Genomic DNA, 22,731 nt, shown 5'->3' with positions numbered 1-22,731 from the left:
GGCCTCGGGGGCTACACCCGGCGGGTGCGCTCGCGCGCACCCACCGGAACAAAACGCAACCGAGAAAGGCTGGTCCCCTTGCAAAAAAGTGCGACAAAAGCCTCCAAGCGAGTGTTAACACTCCCTTCGAGGCTCGGGGGCTACTGTCGGGGACCATAATTAGGGGTACCCTCAAGACTCCTAAATCTCAGCTGGTAACCCCCATCAGCACAAAGCTGCAAAGGCCAGATGGGTGCGACTAAGTCAGGGATCGGTCCATTCGAGGGACTCAATCACGCCTCGCCCGAGCCCAGCCTCGGGCAAGGGCAGCCGACCCTGGAGGATCTCCGTCTCGCCCGAGGCCCCCCTCCAGCGACGAACATACTTCCGGCTCACCTGAGGCCCAGTCTTCGCCAAGAAGCAACCCTGGCCAAATCGCCACGCCAACCGACCAAGTCGCAGGGGCATTTAATGCAAAGGTGGCCTGACACCTTTATCCTGACGCGCGTCCTCCAGTCGACAGAGCCGAAGTGACCGCAGTCACTTTGCCGCTCCACTGACTGGCCTGACAGAAGGACAGCGCCGCCTGCGCCGCTCCTACTGCTATGCCGCTCGACAGAGTGAGGCTGACAGGCAGTCAGGCCCGGCCTCAGGCACCATAGGAAACTCCGCTCCGCCCGACCCAGGGCTCGGACTCGGGCTCAGCCCCGGAAGACGGCGAACTCTGCTCCGCCCGACCCAGGGCTCGGACTCGGGCTCAGTCCCGGAAGACGGCGAACTCCGCTCCGCCCAACCCAGGGCTCGGACTCGAGCTCAGCCCCGGAAGACGATGAACTCCGTTTCGCCCGACCCCAGGGCTCGGACTCAACCCTGGCCTCAGCCGACGGTCTCCGCCTCGCCCGACCCAGGGGCTCGGACTCGACCTCGGCCTTAGAAGACAGACTCGACCTCGACCTCGGAGGAGCCTCCACATCGCCCAACCTAGGGCACAGACCGTCCACGTCAACAGGAGGCGCCATCATTACCCTACCCCAAGCTGGCTCAGGCTACGGGAAACAAGACCGGCGTCACATCTGGCTCGCTCCACCAGACAAGCAATGATGGCGCCCCGCACGCTCTATGACGATGGCGGCTCTCAGCCCCCTTATGGAAGCAAGAGGACGTCAGCAAGGACTCGACAGCTCCGACAGCTGTCCTTCCGCCAGGCTCCAGCGCTCCTCCGACAGCCACGACACCACACGAACCGGGTGCCAAAACCTCTCCGGCTGCCACGATGGCATGTACATAGGGCGATAGCTCTCCCCCGCTAGACACGTTAGCACTCTGCTACACCCCCCATTGTACACCTGGATCCTCTCCTTGCGCCTATAAAAGGAAGGACCAGGGCCCTCTTACGAGAGGGTTGGCCGTGCGGGGAAGAGGACGGGGCAGGCGCTCGCGTGAGGCCGCTCGCTCCCCCTCCCGCGTGGACGCTTGTAACCCCCTACTGCAAGCACACCCGACCTGGGCGCGGGACAGAACACGAAGGCCACGGGATTTCCACCTCTCCCTCTCGCTTCGGCTGCCTGTTTTTCCCCCTTCGCGCTCCGTCTCGCGCCGACCCATCTGGGTTGGGGCACGCGGCGACATCTTCACTCATCGGCCCAGGGACCCCCCGGTCTCGAAACGTCGACACGGCTGGTAACCACCCTCAGCACAAACCGCAAAGACTGATGGGTGCGGTTCAGGTCAAGGCCTCATCTACCAAGGGACGCAATCTCGCCTCGCCCGAACCCGGCCTCGGGCGGGAACAGTAGTCCCGGACGAATTCACGCCTCACCCGAGGGCCTCCTCAGGCAGTGGGTGCACCCTCGACTTGCCCGAAGCCCAGCTTTGGCAGGCTTCGTTGTGAAGCAACCTTGGCCAAATCGCCTCACCAACCGACTGTATCGCATGCACATTTAATGCGGGGATTACCTGACACCTTATCCTGACACGTGCGCCTCGGTCGGCAAGGTCGAAGTGATCGCAGTCACTTCGCCCTTTCACTGACCGACTTGACAGGAAAACAACACCGCTCGCCCCGCTCTGACTGCTGTGCCACCCACCGGGGTGAGACTGACAACAACCGAGTTCAACCTCGAGCGCAACAGGAAGCTTCGCCTTGCCCGACCTTAGGCCTCGGCCTCGGAAGGAGGTCTCCGCCTCGCCCGACCCTAGGGCTCAGCCTCAGCCTCGGCCTCGGGAGGAATCGTGTCCTCGCCCGACCCCGGCCTCAGCCTCAGGAGAAGTCTCCGCCTCGCCCGACCTTGGGCTCGGACCAACCGCGCCACAAGGGGATACATCATTACCCTACCCTAGCTAGCTCAGGCTACGAGGGAACAAGACCGGCGTCCCATCTGTCTCGCCCCGGTAATAGGTAATGATGGTTCCCCGCGTGCGTCCATGACGTCGGTGGTTCTCATCCCCCTACGGAAGCAAGGAGACGTCAGCAGGATCCCAGCAGCACCGACAGCTGTGCTTCTACAGGGCTCAGGCACTTCTCCGACGACCAAGTTATCGCGTACACAGGGCTCAGGCACTTCTCCGACGGCCACGTTATCGCGTACACAGGGCTCAAGCACTTCTCCGACAGCCACGTTGGCATGTACACATGGCTCATGCACTCTTCTGCCAGACACGTTAGCGCATAGCTACACCCCCACATTGTACATTTGGACCCTCTCCTTGCATCTATAAAAGGGAGGTCCAGGGCCTTCCTGCGGGGGGGGACGAGCAAACGAACATGCTCTCTCTCCCCCTCTGGCGACGCTTGTAACCCCTACTACGAGCATCCCCAGTGCGAGATAATACAAGCCGCATTCCCCCTTGTGTTCCATCTTGCGCCAACCCATCTGGGCAGGGGCACGCAGCGATAAAATTCACTGGTCGGCTCGGTTGAGGGTCCCCTGGGTTCGAAACGCCGACAATACCGATATGTAGTTATATTGGATTATGGTTATACTATAGAAGAAAATACCACCACTCTATGAGTGTATCTTGTGACGAATTAGCCACCGCTCTTGCTCTTTGCATAGATCTGAATGTAAGGAAAGACTAGTGTACCTTGAACATTTATTTATTTCTACGAATGAATAAATATATTTATTTCTACGAATGAATAAACATATATTTAATGCCCCACTTCCAAAATATAGTCCATTCTAGCTCTCTTTTTTCGTCCATGTTCAAAAAAATGATAATGAATGTGCACTCATAAGTTACTGAATGAATGAATGTATGTTTAGTATAAAATAAATTATATTTTAGGACTGTGTGAGTAACATATATGGTTAAATATGTATCTTATGCATTAATCTTATAATGCCCATTAAAATTAGTGATGGGATATTGTATTTGGTTTAGGGTTGGAGTAGAACTGTTTTCCTCTCAAATCTAGAGGACGAGTATCATAGGCAACAAATCAAAGACCCCCATTCCTCGCCTCCCCCGCTTCCAAGGTTTCGTAAAGCAGGAGGGGAAGAGAAGAGGCGGGCATACCTATTCATTGCCGGAGAAGGACACGACGAAGACCTGGGCATCTGGAGGCGACATAGGTAGTATACCGCTAGATATATAGGGAGAGAGGACGCAAGCGGAGAAAAAAGCCCAGCCGGAGCAGCTCCAAACTAAGAGGCACCCGCACCAGGCGTCAGTCCGAGAAGGGCGAGAGAATGCGAGTGTCTTCCCAGCCTTGGACCCACCGAAGCGACACAATGCCACCACCAACTCTATAGCATATGTCGACTGCTGTCACGCTACGGGCCTTAGTTGTCCATTATCTCAGATTTGGACTCATCATCGCTAATATAACCTAAGCGTGGCAGACGTCATCATGTCCTCCTCGACGGCACGCACGGAGAAAGGCCAAGTGCATGACCGACTCGCCCCGTACCCACATCAACGAGCGTCGGTCGGCTCGCGGTTGCGACCATGGGCAGCAGGTTGGGGAGGAAGAACAAGGCAAAGGTCGAGAAGATGAACGAGACGTCCGACGACGACGAAAATGATGGTGCGCGCATGATATGAAACGTCCTCGTGGACGTGCAATAGCCACTGCGCGAGTCGGTGTCGGGGCTGGTGTCGGACGAATACGGGGAGGAGACGCCTGCTCCTACGCCCTCTGTCGAGAATGAGGTGGCACGGAGGTGGAGGCATGAGGGGAGAGAGAAAAGAAGTAGAATGACGAACGAGGTGGTGACAACTGAGACGATGACCATTATTATCGTGCAGAGGTATAAATAGCCAAATGGATCGTGTTTGGCGAGCCGACCCGAGGCACGACATATTTAATAGTGTCTGGGCCAACCCAACACGAGCGTCGTGCGGTGCTTGGGCCGTAGCCTCGGCCCGTAGTGCTGGCCCGACCCGACATGATTATTTTTTTTAAAAAAAATATATACATATGTACAATTTATATTCAATATTATAATCACCTGATCATGATATTCTACTGGTTAGATAGTTTCGCCCAGAGTCTTCCACCACCCTTCAATTAGAGTGTGGGACAGTGGGTTCAAACCTCACCTCCTACATCACTTTTTAACATACCCCATGATGCACCGCTCGCTTTTTAATATTTTACGCTGAATTGATTTGGAAAAAATTATAGGGATTTTTTTTATAAAAAAATGACGCGGTACGACCGTTGAAACTGGTGGTTTAAGTATAAAATAGAGAGTAGAAAAATTTAAAAGTTTTAATCCCTCTCAGTCTTTTACAATCTCCTTGTAAACGAACAAGACCTCCCCTGATACCTTGGAACCAACACGCCAGAGACACAAATTACAGAGCCGGCTCCACAGAGACACTTCACTGCTGCAAAGAGCAGCAGCCACGAGCTTCAACTCCACGCAAGATTACCCCAAGTTCTCAACACGTACCCGACGGCCGAACACGTGACTCCAGCCAGTGAGGGCACACCACGTCACCCCGCCGCCACTCATATATAAAACCTATTGACCTCACTACCCGCCGCCGGCGACCACCAGACAGCAGCCCCATCACCCCCTGAGTCCTGACTCCTGAGTCCTGACGCACCGCGAGGCCGGGCCAAATCGTCGAGAGCCAAGTCAGCGAAGCCCCGAACCCTCCCTCCCTCCCATGGCCGTCCGCCGCAGGACCGCGGCGGCCGCTGCCGGGGACCCGCCTCCGCAGGCGCCACCGGCAGATGAGGCGGCGGCGGTGGCACCAGACGAACCGGTCCTCCGGGCGCCGAACCTGCGCGTGGCCGCTGTGGCAGCGGCGCTCTTCCTCGCGCCCTTCTCGTACCTCGCGTTCGTGCACTACTCCCTGACCGCCGATCTGCAGCGATCCATCCTCAAATGCGGCGCCATGAGCCTCGTTGGGTTCTGCGTCGCGCTCAAGCTCATCCCTATCGCGGCCCGCTACCACCTCCGCCGCCGTATGTTCGGCTACGACATCAACAAGAAAGGCTTGCCTACGGGTCAAATCAAAGTGTGAGTGCGCAAGCACATTTACATAGATGTCATTGCTTTAGGAGTTGACTTAAAACTAGATTCGAGTGTTTGTCTTCAGGAAAACATGTTTTGCTGATTTATTGATGCAGCAGTATTGTTAGTATACTTGATCTCAGCTCGGTTGAAGGCAATTGCGTAGCTGCAACATGCAGAGTTGGACTTCTTCGGAAGATTTTGCCATTTAAGTAATTGTGAACAATTTGGAAATTAGAGCTTGCCCGCTCTTTCGGTAATATGTGAAGTTGGAATTTTCTGTAGTGGTGGCAGAGACCGCCTCTGGGTAGTAGTTGTTAATTATGGACTCCCAGCCTACTTGAAGGGATGCAGTTTAACAATCTGATTTGAATTTCTTATGGAATTCAGTAACCTTTAGATGAAATTTGTGTGCTCTATAGAGTCAATCCGCTTTTGTTCAATGGAGTAAATAAATTCTAAATAAATAGTAAAGCTTTGTTTATGCTCTTGATTTGGACGCCTAGCTTCACTGGTGTACTGAAGATGCAATATAATTACAATCTCGAACAAGTTTCACAATAATATCCCCTGTCTTTTTTTACATTATATAAACTCTTAATGAACATCTGCAAAGCCTTGGGTTGCTAAAAGTTTTCCCTTTAGTTCACATAAGTAGATTTCATGCACCGCCTCATCTCCCTATGTATCTTCAAACCAAATTCTTCGTATGACTTGGCAAATGCCATCGGTTCTCTGAATAACAGATATATTAAAAAACTAAAAAGTTTGGCTTGCTATGATGCTGTGTTAATGTTTTCCCCTAATGACGATGTTGCATACTAGTACATATATGTGGCATAAGGTTGTGATGAAGTCAGTAGGAGACACGTTTGACAAGCTCTTGATGATGTGGCATTAATATTTTAGATAACTGTGTAGGAATTCACATTTTAATAACTGAAGGCACAATATTATAAGTTAAAGAATACCACTGTATGCACCAGCACCATTCAATCAAAATCTTTTGCTGGATCTAACTATAGCTATAGTCATGTTAATGATCATTCTTTTTTGTCTAAACATTGTTTTTTTTTTGCAGGCCTGAGGCACTAGGCCTTGTTGTGGGGATTGTCTATTTGGTCATTGCTATTATATTTCAGCAGTTTCACTATGCCCCAGACTCCATTGTATGCAGTGACGAGCAGTATTTTTTAACATTTACAAACTACTCCCTCCGTTCTTTTTTATTTGTCGCCGGCGAAAAAATTCGAGAACGGAGGTAGTATGTCTTATGTCCTGAAACATGTTTCACAGTTGTTTTTGTTGTCTTCTTGTTGCAGTGGCTTGTTGAATATAATGCAGCATTGACATCCATCTGCTTTATGATTCTTCTTGGATTTGTTGATGATGTTCTTGATGTTCCATGGAGAGTGTATGTTGCTTGTCAGACTGCCTTTCTGTTCACTTAAATAGTGATGTGCTACCACTGTTGTGTTGTTGATAAATTGAATTTTGGAATGTCCTACATTGAAACAGGAAATTGGCGCTGCCAACATTTGCAGCACTCCCATTGTTGATGGCATATGCTGGTGGCACTTCCATCATCATTCCAAAGCCTTTAACCCCTTATGTTGGGCTAACAGTTTTGGAGCTAGGTATGTCCACATGCTTAAAACAGGTTGAAAGATTAAATTTCCTATTCAGTGCGCGCGCGTGCGCTGTTATACAACCAGGAGACAACTAGGGAAGTCCACAGGCATAGCAGATATCACTGTGAAATCCTTATGCTCTTGATAGTCATTCACTCTTGATCATAGCTAATAAAATAGGATGCATTTGTCAGTGTGGCTATGTTCTTGTACACCATATTTTATCTAGTATAGCTAGTGTCTACGGCTTGCATGTTGATACTGTTTTACTTCTTTTCCTCATTTTTGTGGTTGAGGTTCCCTGTAAGTCTATAGTGTTTGGGGACATATCTGGTGCACATAGAAGACTGGTGCACATGGTGCACATATTAAATCATCACTACTCATTTTAGATCTAACGTCTATAGTTGATTATTCATTTACAAATAACACCTTCCACCACTACACACCACCACGTTGAAGGGTGTCCTAAGTAAAATGTACTAAACAAATAGAGACGTTAGATCTAAAATGAGTGGTGATGATTTAATATGTGCACCATGTGCACCAATGTTCCATGTGCACCAGATATGTCCCCATAGTGTTTAGCTTTTTCCACTGTAAAAAATAAGCCCTCCACTTGGTTCAAATGTTCACTCTTTAATCCTTATAGGTCAGTGACCCTAACTTATAATGGGGCAAATCCAGTGTTGGTGGTTTCCACGTGAATGAGGTCTGGGGAAGGATTTTTTTGAACGTAATGGCAGAAGTATTATTGCCTTTCAATTAAGAAGAATAGAATTGATCCAGTTTTAAGGAAAACTGGGCCCGAAACCTATACAGAGTTCAGCAACAACCCAGACAACGGCAGCCCCACACATAAAACCCATCCAGACTCATCGTTGCCGAGTTCAACACAAGAGACGAGCAGCTCCGACTCAGCTAGACGAGCCGCACAAGGACAAAGGAACTCGACGACGCCTACACTCAAACACCGTAACAGAAGGAGGAAGACCACGGTGCGCCGTCGTTGTCAAGCCTTGATACACCCCACGCGAGGCAACTTCGATTCTTCGCCAACGAGCTTGCTACTCCGCCTCGCCTCCTCTGCAGAAAGGCTTCATCGAACCCAAGACCTTGGGCTCAGTGGAAAGGCTTCTCACCGCCGCGCCTCCTTCTGACACTAACTTTCAATATTTCTAGAAAACTGTTTTTTGTGTGAGAGTTTTACATCATGCAGTCTTTTGGAGACTTGCGGATCTTAAGTTGACTTTACTATATCATCAGGAATACTGATTCATATGCATACCATCTCATGCAAGTCTATCACATATATTTATAGGGGACTCTCAATCTGTCAGTGATTTTGATGGAATCTGATATTTGCGTTGAGCCGTTGAGTAAGCATGATAATTCTGTAATAGTGTAACATTTTGCTTCATTACTGGCAACAAAACTCGGCCGAGAAGGGAAAGACCAACCTCCCGGTATTATATTAAGAAGAGACCGAAACATGGTCCTGACCGAGAAAATCTCTAAACCGTGGCCCCCCATCACTAGCGGTCCATCACCGCCCACTCTGCAACGGTCTAGTCGGAGGGTGGCGCATAGGACATAACCCGGGAGCGGGCGGGGCACAACGAGAGGATTTGTTTAACCAAACCAGAAATTCGTCCCCGAGGGGGATCGAACCCGGGACCTAGAGGTGCTACTCGGAAGCCTTAACCATTACGCTAGAGGCCCTTTCGCCATTACTGGCAACAGAGCTTTGAATGCTGATTGATAGGCATACTAGATAATAATCTGACTTTGGTGCTTGTTTTGGTGAACTACATGTAAATATTTCCTCAAGTGCATGATTACTTATTTGCTTTTGCTTGTGAAGCCTGTTCTGGTTTCAGCTCTGTCATTGAACCATGTTTCTGATTCTATAATCAGCAGCTATTCTACACATTGACCTTTTGTTTCCTTTGTCATGCAGGTTTATTTTACAAGCTATTCATGCTCTTGTTAGCAGTCTTTTGTACAAACTCGATAAATATACATGCTGGCCTAAATGGACTTGAAGTTGGGCAGACAGTTGTTATATCTGCGGCGGTATTAACAGATTTACAGAATATATTCCTTATGTGATGTACATGAATTTTTGCATACCACTCATGTCCTGATGGTGTGTGGTCTTTTTCCAGGTTTTGATACATAATGTAATGCGCATAGCATCTTCTACAGATATTGAAACTCAGCAAGCTCATGAATTCTCTATTTATCTTGTCTTGCCATTCCTAACCATTTCATTAGCTCTGCTAGCTTTTAACTGGTATGGGCCATGAGAAACACACTGGATCTGTTCAAATCAGAGTTTTATTTACCTTTTTTTTTCTTTGGAGAAAAATCATGACACCTATGCATCAGGTATCCTTCAATTGTTTTTGTTGGTGATACCTACACCTATTTTGCTGGAATGGCTTTGGCTGTGATAGGAATTTTGGGACATTTCAGGTAAACATCCTTAATTATCTCGTACAAATTTCACTAGTAATTGATCATTTATAAGTCAAGAGTACTCATCCAACATGATGTATGTTGTCAATTGTTTTCTTATTCGTGATGCATGTGCATAAAAGCATTTCCCCTATGTTTCTTTTATATATTTTCTCTAATGATGTGCTGTATATATGGGGTGTGTTTTGCAATTTTTCATTTTTTTATCATCAACTTCATAGGGTGAATGTGTGTCGTGGGGCCGACACTACCAGCGTCGTGCGCCGGCGGCGCCACTAGCGGCATCCAGTGGGTAGAGTTGGATTAGATAAGATGAGTGTTTGTTAGGATGCAACTAAAATCTAGGAAGTTTTTAAGGATCCGTTAGCAAGGTGAGATGCCTATAAAATTAGAAGTCGTAGGGACTATTGGAATCAATAAAGAATTATTTATTTCCTAATCTCTCTTCTCCTCTCAATCCTACCTCCTTCATCATCGGGCAGTCGGGCAACAACCTCGACGCCGCTAATGTCCGCGGCTACGAACTACGTAGTCGAGGGCCTGCCGTCTTGGGCGTTGACGCCCTTGACAGTGTTGGGGTGTATAAAAGTTATCTTCGCTGTGAGGCCAAACTTGTGCCATCGACACTTTTTATGTGCAATCCACCTGACATCTGTAGCATTAGGCTTTCTCCAGCAGATCGTGCATATGGTCGTGCAAAACACTGTTTTGCATTTTTGAAAGAGTGAAATTTGAAATAAGAGATAGGATGGTTAAGCTTCTGAGACAACCTTAATGTGCTAGATTTACATATTGACATGCGGTTCACTTTGCCTATATTATTTGTAATAACTGAATCTGATCAAAGCTATTTTCTTGCAGCGAGACGTTGTTGCTCTTCTTTTTACCTCAAGTTCTTAATTTCCTGTGTTCGGTCCCACAGGTCAGGAGAAATAATTTCCATTTGATTTCTTTATTTGACTCTGAGATATGTATGTTTTATAGCTTAGTTGGTACTTGATATGCTTAGACTTGAGAATTATTGTTAGCATGAGCTATATTAGGCAGGATCCTCCTATGTTTAGCAGGTCCCTTGGGTTTGGGTAGTGGATGGCTGCATAGGCTTGTTGCCTTGTGCGCCTCCTCCCTATTTGGATAGTTGATTGTATTAGGCAAGGATCCCCCTGATTGGACTATTTCCTATTCCACTGGGGTTTCCTATTCCAGTGGGCATCCTTGCCTATAAGTACTCGAGCATTGCTCTCAATAATCATCCATCAATTCCCCTAGCCCACTGTCTCACATGGTATCAGAGATCCAGGTTCCACCTCAGATTTTGCTTCTGCCCCTCTAGCGCGCCGGTTCTTCACCGTGTTGCGCCATGTCTGCCTCCCCACCGCCATCGCCCAAGGGCAACTCCGCTAAGGAGAAGGCATCCGCCGCCAGCCTTGTCCTTTAGCTCACCTCGGCCACCATCAACGACGCCTCGTCGGATGACGCCGCCGCTCGCCAGGCCCTGGAAGCAGCCAGCGTCGCCGCTCTGGAGAGGCAAAAGACCTACACCGCGGCCATGGCTCGCCTGGCTGCCGCAAAAGATGAAGCTCGGGCCGCCGCCGGTGCTCGCGACGCTGCCCTCGTGCGTGCAGAACGGGAGCAGGCCACCGCTATGCCTCCGCCCTCACTGCTTCGTCCGACGACGACTCCTCTACACATGCGCCAACGTATCTCCACAGCGCCATGCTGCTACAGGAGCCAGACACCCTCCTCAACCTCCACGCCCAGGCCATCGCCGTCAACAACATCCGGAGCCTCGTCCCTATCGTCCTCGACATCAACTCCGATAGCTTCAACCGTTGGCGCGATCAGTTTTTACTAACCCTCAAGTTCTCTCTCTAGGTTCACGTCCACCTCGACGCTCCGGTCCCCTCCTCGGATTGGGATCGGATAGACTACGTCGTCAAGTCCTGGATTCTCGGCTCCCTCATCGACAACCTCGTCGAGATTGTCTCTTAGGGTGGCACTGCTCGGGACACCTGGCTCGCTGTCGAGTCCCAATTCCCTCATCGTAGTTGGTGAAGTCTGACGGGACTGCGGTCTTGTCGCTCCTGTTCACCTGCAACACTGCGTGGGGTAGGTGTGCGCATTGAATGCTCATGTCTCCTGCGGCCTGCGGACGAGACCTACCTCGGGGTTGTCTTCCTTGCCCGAGATGGGCTCGGGCGAGGCAGAGACAACAGATCTAGGGAGAGGGGACCTCGGTCGGGACGAGGATTCTCCCGAGAACGTACCTTGTCCGAGGGCAGGGCGAAGCGGAGTTTTGGTGACCACCGAGAGAGGCCTCGGGCGAAGCTCGGTTTATGCTCTCTTGACCTCGGGAAATGGCCTGACGGTGGTCTTGGGATTAAGCGTGTTTTGGGGGTGTAATCTAGGTACCCCTAATTATGATACTCGACACGCGTAGGTCCACCTCGGGCTATGCTGCGTTCCTCGGTGACAATCTGATCTCTGGTCTTCCAAGCATCAGAACATCGTCTCGAGGTCTAGTGCTGAAGCTGAGTATCGAGGTGTGGCGAATGGAGTTGTCGAAGCCACATGGTTGCGCCAGCTCCTCTTGGAACTTCATGCCCCTCTCCGTCGCGCTACTCTCGTGTATTGCGACAACATCAGTGCTGTCTACATGTCCTTCAACCCCGTTCAACATCAACGCACCAAGCATATCGAAATTGATCTTCACTTTGTCAGAGAAAGGGTTGTTGTCGGTGATCTTCGTGTCCTGCATGTGCCGACGACATCACAGTATGCAGACATCTTCACCAAGGGCATCCCTTCCTCGGTCTTCACCGAATTCCGGACTAGTCTGAACGTGCATAGTGGCTGACGATCTGACTGCGGGGGGTGTTAGCATGAGCTATATTAGGAGGGATCATCCTATGTTTGGCAGATCCCTTGGGTTTGGGTAGTGGATGGCTGCACAGGCTTGTTGCCTTGTGTGCCTCCTCCCTATTTGGATAGTTGATTGTATTAGGCAAGGATCCCCCTGATTGGACTGTTTCCTATTCCATTGGGCATCCTTACCTATATGTACTCGAGCATTGCTCTCAATAATCATCCATCAATTCCCCTAGTTCACTGTCTCACAATTATGTCTTTGTTTCTTGCAGCTCTTTCACTTTGTTCCTTGCCCAAGACATAGGTTGCCGAGGTACTTTTGGGTTGCTTTGACCTAGAACCATGAAGAGTAGGCCATGAGTTCTTATGAAGTTTCTAAAATGTGTTTCCATCCACAGGTTTGATCCTGGAGCGGGTCTGTTGACTGGTACCAAAGATGGGAATCTGGTTAACATATTCCTTAGGTTATTTGGAAAGTGCTCAGAGAGGGCCCTTTGCATAAGGCTCCTTATTTTCCAGGTAGACTTAAAATGTACTGTTGCTGCAGAGTACTGTTGTACTTGCTGCAAACTTTTTTCTCGACTTCTGAAGATCTCGTGAACTGGCTCTGTTTTTATTATTTGGTTATGCTGCAAACAAGCCATAATTATTCACATTTGCAAAATTCTTATTCTGAACAAGGGATAAGCTCTTTTCTAACAGCTAGAGAATACAGGAAAGAACTAGTTAACTATAGGTGTTTATGTTGAACTAGGCAAAAGATTCATCAGTTAATAACAACCCTTTCAGAGTGCTTGTCAATATAAATCAGCAGAGTTGTCTGATACTTCGCACGACAATAGCTATTGTGCATGCTGTCACACACCAAAATTAAGCATGCAATATGTGTAGGGTTTATTTTTCTTGATAATGTTGCATGGTCGCACCATTGATTTAGCTTTCTTATACCAGTAGCCCGGAACATAGACGATCTAATTGGATATACATCTGCATCATGGATGTTCTGAACAAGTCGGTTCACGGAAGCAAATGCTACAAATCACAATCTCATATATCTTCATGTCTGCAGGCTCTATGTTGCGTATTCTGCTTCTGGCTAAGGCACATGCTCACCGGATGGTACAAGTGATAACCTGCAATCGGCTCTCCATCCTGACACCCAGCTCGTTGGGAAAAAAAATCAGCTGCATCTGATGGCTGTTGTTTTCCTCGACATACTTGTAGACTAACCAGAGTAGGTTTTTGGATTCATTTCCTGTGTATACTTGTGCTAACTACAGTTTCCAAGTCTTTGTAACCATATTTATGCAATGCCTTGGCTTCAAGGAAGTCTTCGGTATACTTGTGTACCAAGAGCCTGTTTCTTCTCTGATATCCTGTTTGGTTCAAGGAGTAGGATGATGGAATTGGAAAGAGTAAAATGTATCTTAATGGTTAGTTTGAAAACTCCAATCTGAGGGGATTTAGATGGAAATTAGTTCATTTTTTGACAAATCCTCTTCAATCCTGAAGAGAATTTGAGTTTCCAAACTAGCCCTAAGAGCTAGTATTGAAACTTAAATCTTCTCCGGGATTCTTGGGGACAGAGGAAAATGACCTAAATTTTCACTCAATCTCCAGAAATTCTGGAGAGGATTTAAATTTCCAAACTAGCCCTAAACATTTTTTTCGATTCTTTTTTGGGTCCATAAACTCTTAAGTCCACTCGTGGACCTCGATAACCTATCCAGCATCAATTTGGAACCGATTGCATATATCACTTTGAGAATAACTTTGATAGTTAAAAAGAGACCTATGAGAATGCGAGAAAAGTTCAGAAACATACTGTGAATTTTACTCGATTAGAAATTTACTATCATTTAGATATTGGAGCACATAATTGAGAATTAGAATCGGGTTTCCTAAATTCTATTGTTTAGTTACATATGGAATTGAGATTTGGAATCAGAGGCCCAATTCCTTAGAATCGGGTTTCCTAAATTCTATCTCCCAATATTCTTCCCAACTTTTTTTTCTATGGCTATGGCCAAGTCATTTGCTCAGGAAAGTTTACAGTGTAAATGGTTGTTGCGGGTGGCCAGAGCAGGAAGCTGCTGATGAATGTAAAATTAATCTCTTGACAGGGAAAACTCATCAGGTATCATGTAGTTTCAGTCAAACATACATCACTAGAGGCTTGATTATTCCCCTTCTATAGTTAAAAAAAGGTTTCTGAGCTAATAGCCTGCCAGCTTATAAAACCTCAAAGAACTATTTGCTTATTTTTGCCAACACTTAAGTTTTTTAGTTAAATGAACTATGCATTATACAGTTGTTCTGATCGCTGACTCGTATGCGCTTCTACTTTGTTCTGGTTGCTGACTGTTTTTCTAATTTTCGCCTGGGAGACCGAGAGAATCTGTACTTGAATGGTTAGTTGCTGCGCCGCGCGAATGGTCAGAAGATGAAACGAAGCCCAAGACTGAACTCAGGCCAGACCAACACGAACATCAACATCTTCTGTTTTATGGCTGCTTTGCTGTTCATTCTAGGACACGCAACATCTGTTTTATGGCTGTTTGGTTGTGTGCAAGGCTTATTTTTCTACTCAGACATTCTTCAGTCAATCAATCTACCCAAATCCTTTTTTCTTATAACAGCACAAGAATTCAGAATTGATGACACAACAAAATGCTTACCACTCTTTTTTTAAGGAAGCGGCAAAAGCTTTGCCACCCAAATTATATTAGCCGAGGAAAAATAATTTATAAACTTCGCTTCAGACTTGAGGCAGAAAGAAAAGAAAAGCCGAAAGAAAACACTATAACCACCCAGCCCAAGACAAAAATTACATCTCAACTTAGCTTGCAAAACAGGTTCCTCAGCTTATCCTGCTTGTTGTCGCAGAACAGGTTCGTCCTTCAGTTGGTGCGATCTGTCAACCTGAAGCTCCCTGTATCTGATTGGTAGATGAAGGAAAAGGTTCCTGCAGAGGCTCCAGGTAGGGTTAGGTTCCCCATCTTTCCACTCAGGAAATACAGAAGGGTTTGTCTTTTCGCTTAGTTTTTTGACACATTAATGATGTTTGTCTGTGTGCCGATGACACAACAAAACGCTTACCACTCATCAGTCAATCAAAAAAGAGAGAAACGCGCCCTATGTACCCCACTCGCCGCAGCCGGGATTCCAAAACTGAAAATAGATCAGGAATCCCAGCAACGCCTCCATTGCTCAAGGACGGCCTGTTTAGTTCGCTAAAGAGCGTGGCTTGTTCCTGTCAGCCAGAAGAACATCCTTCCATGCCTCGTACAACACCCAGGTGATGCCAGAATTCGGCATCACCTTCAGGCAGCTCGCCCCCCACCCGCGGTAAAGCCCCATGACGCCCTCCTCCTGGATCACCTCCGACAAGGCGGCAATCATGTTAGGCGGGCACTTCCCCTGCAGGGCGCCGGCCATCAACCGCTTCCTTGCTACTTCCAGAGGGAAGCTGATTGTGCTTGCAGTAAGACCTGTGGATCCAACGGTAAAATGTTAGTCTCCTATTTGCTCAGACTCCACCGCCAAGGTTGATAGACGGAGCGGCCCTTACTTTTCCTATCTCAAATTTTGAGACAGGATGTTGAAGCGGTACGCAACAGGTGAACCGACTGAAGCAAAAGATGCAACCAGATGCTGATTCATTTACCTGAAAGAGCGCCGATAAGTAGAAGCTCAGGGCGGCTCAGAGACGACTTCTTATGCAAGCGGCAGTAAGAGGTCTTGATCGTGTCATACATAAAGAAGTAACATGTTGTGTAAGGAATCATGCCAATCAGCGTTGGACACAGGCCAGCATAGAAACCACCTATACCATCCGTCTTATAGATCCTGCGGAAGGCAAGGCCAATGCTTGGATAAACCTCTCGGTTGATAGTCAAGCGATCCTGTCAGAACATCAATGATGTGACGTTAAGAAACAATGTAGTATGATTTCCACAGTTGAATGTACGGACGAATAACTGCCAACAATTACCTTGATAACTTCGAGAGGATGGCACGCCAGTGTGGCAGCTATTCCAGCAGCAGCACCGGCAATAGCAACTGGAGATAAGAGGTGAAGTGGAAGCTCGATTTTCATATTACCAAGCTGTATCTTTGGGCATCCGTCCTCTTTCCATTTCTCTTGTGCTTCTGCCATGCTCCTCTTGACGCATTCAAATGTTCCGAGTTCGACTGCTTGGGTTGGAATGATGCGGAGCATGTTGATTGTATTCCCTGCCCAAAGCCCTTGCCACCCGTTTTGTTGGATGATATCCACCAAACTACCAAAAATGTGCCTAGGTCCTACTCCTACAATCATTCTTGTCCTGAAATTAGTACACAGTGGTATATGTCACTATTCCTTTTTTTTCCTTTACTCATTAGATAATTATGAAACTATTCAGCCAACAACATTTGTTGAACTACATGTTTCAACAGCACGGTTGAAATAAGCTTGCGTAATTTTTAAAAATAATGTATTCTGCTGCGATCAAAACAAAATTATATATTTATACACGACAAGCAACTCCTCCCTTTTCAATGATACCCCTTCATCCTGAAATATAGTACTGAAGCATTCGAAACTTGTTCCAAATTATAAAGGATTGTAAGCTAATTGACTCCCCATCCTCACCTATCAACACCCCTAGGCCCCAATCACATGCTTACCTGCCATTAATGCCTCCTGTCAACCCAACCACTAAGCTCAAAATACGGTAAGCACAATATCTCCCCATGAATAAGGAGGCTGCATGTGTCATTTATTTTACCCCAGAATCTGTCCTAGAATTCATAGCATATCTTATATTTTAGGATAGAGTGAGTAGATTTTGGTTATATGCAGCAGTAATATAATGAAAAACTGCATAGAGAAAGAAAGTTGTTTTCCAAATTGGATGTATTAGTTAGGGGGTGCAATACCAGAAAAATCTGTAGCGTGCCACTAAGGTAGTGCTCTGGAGAAATTAAGCAATTTGTGAACCATCGGCATATGTCATATTTCAAAACACAGCATCATGCAAAAAGCTAAATATGCTATGAGTAATTATCTGGTTGGTGGGATATTGCATCTCTGAAGTGCATGCAACCTCGAATAAGCAGTGAAAACCAAGCAAAGTAGCGGTAGGATTTCATCTACAATGGTAATGCGTATATAAAATAAACTGGACGAGTGTAAAGGTTAAGGTAAAGTAGTGACTACCTGATAGTCTCTAGAGGTGCAAGAATAGCCTTTGACATAGCACCAGCTAGTGCCCCACTGGCAAATTCTCTGGCCTCTCTGCTATTCAAAATAGTCTGTGGTGAATTGGATAAAAGGAAGGCCTCAAACGATCAGTCAAAAATTCATCGTTACTTCAAAGTTTAAATTCATATATAAGGCATCTATGAGGATTGAAATTGAAGCGACTTCTCTAGGCAAAGCCTACCTGCAACTGCAAGTTCTTTGGCATTGTATGGTTGTCAATGTACCGAAGATTAGAGAGTAAGATAGTTCAAGTTACAAAGTACATTTAATAGCGTAAGTGTGTAACGAATTAGCAACCACATTATCTAATTCCATCATATAAACAAAAGGCATTTCAGTATTTATTGAAGACGCCGTATCTATACATTATAGTGTAAATTACAAGTTATTGAGGTAAGTAATGTACATTCAACTATGTGCTTCTGTAGGGCCCCACAAAATACCACATCTTATAGCCCAAATGTCGGTTTCACAGCAAGTCATTACTTGCAAAAACGGTAGAAAATCATCACTTGATGATCAAACATACACAGTTTGCATACTAGCACTTAAGCAGCAAAAAGACTTGCCCTTGTGACAAAACATAAGAATCTGAAACTCTGTGACGAATCATCGCGTCAAAAACCTGAAATTAAACCACAACCAATTGGGAAAACACAGTACGCCAGTTTCAATTAGTTCAGAAAAAAAAGTAACTGGCCAAAACCGAAAGTCGTGTCCCTTTCATTGCTCCACAAACATGGAAACGACATAAAATCAGGTGGAGATTTCCTTACCCTTATGGCCCCCCCGACGTCTGGCAGCTTGACGCCGATGGCCTCTGCGACCTTGGCGCCATCGATGCTGTCGTCCTTAGGCAGCGCCATGACAAGAAGCTCCTTGTAGCCGACCCCTCCTACCTCTGTGATCTTGGCACCATCGAGGCAGCCGTCCTTAGGCAGTGCCATGACGAAAAGCTCCTTGTAGTCACCCCTCTTGCCTCCGCTCCAGGGCCAGCGCGCTGGCAGTGGCGAAGCTAGAGCCAAATAGACAGGGCGCGACTATTAAAGACATGTTTGGTGTGGCTCCGTATCAGCCAAAGCCCTACAATGCATTGCTTTTAATCTTCATTATCAAGTTCATTACACGAGAAGATTATTTGTGACTCGTTTTTTATGAAAAATGATTGGATGAAAATATTCAGGGAATTTCTTTAATCTTCATGATCAATTCTATATCCTTATTTTTTCATGAAGCGACAAATCAAACGCATCATTCGTGGCATCCAACTCTTTTTTCCCCAAGTAGCAGATAAGGCAACTGCTTACAAATTTATCTCTCTTGTCTCTGATATTTGGATTCTACGATTTCCTTTCCCTTCGATTGATACTCGATACAAGAACATGTAATTTTTTTAATGACTTAATCATTCATTGGTTATTTCATTTGCTAGTTTAAGAGTAAGAACGGAAGGAAATGAGAAGGTATAGGATAACCTGACATACATGCAAGTATCAGTGTAGCACACTTGCACAGTCCCAGATATAAAACCAGATGGACTAATCCAGAAAGCCGGGGATAGGAAATCAAGCCTCAACTGACCACCTGCAGTTTGCCTACCTCTGTATTGCGGTCTTCCTTGCAGGCTCGAGCAGCATGGCTCCCTCTTGGCCGGCCGGCCGAGACAGCCAACAAGGGCCCCAGGTTTAGCAGCGGCCAGTCGTCCTCTAGGTTCGGTGTGTGGTGCTGCTGCACTACACGGGTGAGCCTGTGGCAGCGGCGCACAGCGGCCGGTGGTAGCGTAAGCGAGTAGGGGAGACGACAACGATGGCGACTGGCATGGTGTCACGGCGACCAGGGAAATCGGAAAGAAGTCCAAGACAAAGCGACAAGACGAGTCGTGCTCTTTCAATACGAAAAATGCGGAAGTAGTGGAGGAGGACAGGAGATCGATCGGTGGCTTGCGTTGCGTGAGGATGTATCATCGTGGGCTCTCTATATATATATATATGGCGCTAAGATAAATAGCTAATTTCTTTTTTTCCCTGGGTGATGCATCTCCACCCATAAATTTGGCGAAGCTTTTGCCGCCGCTCGTGACGGACCCAAAATTATGCATGCTCCCGCTTATCTAGTGGCCGGCAACCCATTAATTTGCACTAGATGAAAGTACAGCTACAGATGGATGAGAAATTGGAGAAATCAGAAGTACCGGAGATGGTATGAAATGGCAGAATCCAGACTCCAGAGGGGTTGAGGCCGAGGGAGGTCCGGAGCCCGGAGTAGATGTGCCTCCTCGGCTGCTCTGGTTCTGCTCCCACCACCGTGCAGCCCGTGCCCGTGCGGACGACGGGCCCCGGGGAGTCGTGGGGGGCGACCGGCCGGAGGGAGAGTTGTCGAGGAGGGTGAGGAGCTGAGGCGGGGCTGCCCGGCGTTGCGTGGAGAGCAGGAGTCCAGGAGAGATGGCGACCGGTTGACGGGGGCCGGCGTGGTTGCGTGGAGAGCAGCAGGCTTCCAGGATAGATGGCGGTGGCGGCGGCGCGCGGTACGGAAGTCCGCTGTCTCGGTCTCTCCGAAATCGTGGTAGGCACACAGTATCGAGTCAATATTACACACATATGGGTTAGGGGCTACGCACCCTTTTCTTTTGTGGTTGCTGTTGAGAGAGTAAAGTGCATCAGTACCACTATTTGGAGTGTGTTATTTAGATCCATATATATTGTTTAATAAGTTTATACAGACCTATTAACTATTTAAAGTGTGTTAAATAGACCAAGACTCATGGCGTGTTTAGCATGGGCTCTAGAGTAAAACATTAAGGGTGTGTTTGGTTCGAGGAATAAAGTGATTCATCTTCTTCTCACTTCTCACATTTTTATTTGGTTTGTTGAATAGAATGAGTTGATCCATCATCACCTCATTCCTTATAAGCTAATAATTAGTGTATACATGAGGAGTGGGTTGATTCCACCAAAATTGATGGAATGAATTTATGATACATCATCTCATGATGCATTGGGTGACTCCATAAACCAAATACATCATAAAGAGAGGCTGGTCAAAGCGTGTCAAACACCTTAACTTCAGAATTGTAAACTCCATGGAGTTACAATACAATTTTTTAGAGTATCTATTTTACTGCTCTGAAAACTTTAAAAACAAACTAGATATGTATTTATTTATCCGTCATTGTTACTGGTTATGAGAATCAATCTAAATTCTGGAGCAGAGCTACTCCACCCAAAATTTTGGAGTAGAACTGCCTTTTAGCGAAGCAGAGTCGTGTCAAACACGATCTTAGTTCAACAACTAACATGTCATTCCACCTAAGCGGGGACGGATGTAGCGATGGGGCAGGCAAGGGTCGAGCTCCCATGTCGATCCCGAGTCCATGTAGTCTCACTGAAGCCTTCTCTAAAATTTAAAATATACATATTATAATATAGAAGGGGCTCATATACTATATGAGTTTAGTTCGGTCCCTCCTAAAACAAATTTGGCTCTGTCCCTACATCTAAGGCTTTATTCGGTTGCATGATGATTGGAGGGGATTGAGAGGGATTAAATCCCCTTTTATTCAATTTTGACTAGTAAGGGATTTAATCCCCTCCAATCCACTTTAATCCATCCAAATTGAACAAAGCCCTAATGGGGGTTCTTGTGGCCTTTTTTAGATGGTACAAGAACGCCATGAACGCACACCACTACATACCGCCAGGGATCATCTTCACGATCGAGAAACAACAAAATTCGATGGATTTTCTCGTTCTCGATATGGACCGAGAAACAAAAAAGCGATGCTGGATTTGATGTATTCCGGTTTCGAATTTGAAAATATAAAAGTCAAACTTTGGTCAACAAAACGGTTTTTAGAAATCATAAAACGAGAATGTAATCCCTGCACACCACAAGTACACATGCGTGCACGCCCATTACACACTAGGAATGGAATTTGGAGACCTAGACTTCTAATGCGTAGGAAACACGCAGAACGTGCACACGTGTGTGTACCCTATACCTAGATCCAGCTACAACCTGAGAGGCAACCTAAAATAAAATCCAAAGAGAGACACGGAGGATCGAACCCACGTTGCGTCTAGATGATGCACTTTAAATAGTTATTAATGGACCTATATGACCTTGAAAGTCTATTTGACGCACTTTAAATAGTTAATGGTGGTTCTTATGACCTTGAATAGTACATGTATCTAGATAGGGCTGGGCATTCGTTTTTTTTTGAAATTTCGATTCGGTTTTTCGGTTTTAAAAAACTTCGGTTTTCTAGACATTAGAAACCAATCGATTTTCTAGAAAATGAAAACCGAGAACTTCGGTTTCGGTTTTTTACTTCGGCTTTTCGATAAAAATTGAATACCAAACTTATACTTAAGAAACATGTCTTCGGTTTTCCATCGCATTGCCCCACCTGCCGCTCAAGCACTTCTACCGTGTGGAGCTTGGCAGCATTAGCAGCAGCCGCTCCAACCCGTAGTCTCCGACGCTGCAGTTGTCGACGTTGCTAGGTCCAACGACCCGCCAAGCCAGCAGCAGCAGCTTGCCACAGTGGAGCGCGGGCAACCATCATTCGTGGCCTGACCCCTACGGTGTCATTCAGGTCCTTCACCGTCGTATTTTTGGCATGGTAGCGTCGAATTTTTTATTTTGCTTACTTCTGTTTTGGTTTTGTGGCGTGTGGGTGGATTTCAAGGATGGAGAAGTCCCATTCGCCAAAATTCAAAATGTCTTCCCAATTAAAATGTCGGCGGGAAGAATGAGGAATGAATTTGTGAGACTTTTAGGCAAATGCACATTAGTCTCAGCCAATCAAAATAAAATGGTAGAGTTTTTTTGGGACGGGCTTTCGTTGCATTTTTTCATTTTCTCTAAGGTGCTGTTTGGTTCAAAAAATGTAACGTAAATGGTAATGGTAATGGTTTCGGCTCGATTACTGACGGTAACAAATTTGAATAGGTTGGTATCAAATTATAGTGTAGTATCTGATTACGGTTGGACTAAAACAAACATGATTTAACGTTATCCGTTACCCATTACGTTACAAATATGCGAACCAAAC

At 46.6% G+C, this 22,731-nt stretch overlaps 2 protein-coding genes across 4 annotated transcripts; one reads left to right on the top strand and one right to left on the bottom strand.

Annotated features, from left to right (window-relative positions):
- Window positions 1-4,921: 4,921 nt before the first annotated feature.
- LOC100281216 (UDP-N-acetylglucosamine--dolichyl-phosphate N-acetylglucosaminephosphotransferase) lies at window positions 4,922-13,867 on the top strand. The gene is made up of 11 exons (NM_001154135.2): window positions 4,922-5,456; window positions 6,532-6,619; window positions 6,773-6,864; window positions 6,969-7,087; window positions 9,042-9,157; window positions 9,250-9,377; window positions 9,473-9,559; window positions 10,424-10,484; window positions 12,703-12,743; window positions 12,829-12,949; window positions 13,500-13,867. Exons 1-11 carry the CDS (start codon window positions 5,101-5,103, stop codon window positions 13,557-13,559), a joined length of 1,269 nt encoding a protein of 422 aa, NP_001147607.2. The 5' UTR covers window positions 4,922-5,100; the 3' UTR covers window positions 13,560-13,867.
- A 1,246-nt stretch (window positions 13,868-15,113) lies between these two features.
- Window positions 15,114-20,248, bottom strand: LOC100192104 (putative mitochondrial adenine nucleotide transporter BTL1). Of its 3 annotated transcripts, none has more exons than NM_001365533.1 (6): window positions 19,163-19,327; window positions 18,455-18,693; window positions 17,634-17,728; window positions 16,425-16,758; window positions 16,098-16,335; window positions 15,114-15,921 (listed from the first exon to the last, which is right to left on the bottom strand). In NM_001365533.1, the coding sequence occupies exons 2-6, from the start codon at window positions 18,623-18,625 to the stop codon at window positions 15,656-15,658; spliced, it is 1,104 nt and encodes a 367-aa protein (NP_001352462.1). In that variant the 5' UTR covers window positions 18,626-18,693; window positions 19,163-19,327; the 3' UTR covers window positions 15,114-15,655. The 3 variants fall into 3 exon arrangements, with proteins under 3 accessions (NP_001352462.1, NP_001130999.1, NP_001352461.1); NM_001137527.1 differs by lacking the exon at window positions 19,163-19,327 and adding an exon at window positions 19,870-20,248 and having other exon boundaries at window positions 15,121-15,921; NM_001365532.1 differs by having other exon boundaries at window positions 15,121-15,921; window positions 19,278-19,507.
- Window positions 20,249-22,731: the final 2,483 nt, after the last annotated feature.

The sequence above is a fragment of the Zea mays genome, chromosome 7 (assembly GCF_902167145.1).
Source record: "Zea mays cultivar B73 chromosome 7, Zm-B73-REFERENCE-NAM-5.0, whole genome shotgun sequence".
NCBI lineage: Eukaryota > Viridiplantae > Streptophyta > Magnoliopsida > Poales > Poaceae > Zea > Zea mays.
This window is presented reverse-complemented; position numbering and strand designations above follow the sequence as displayed.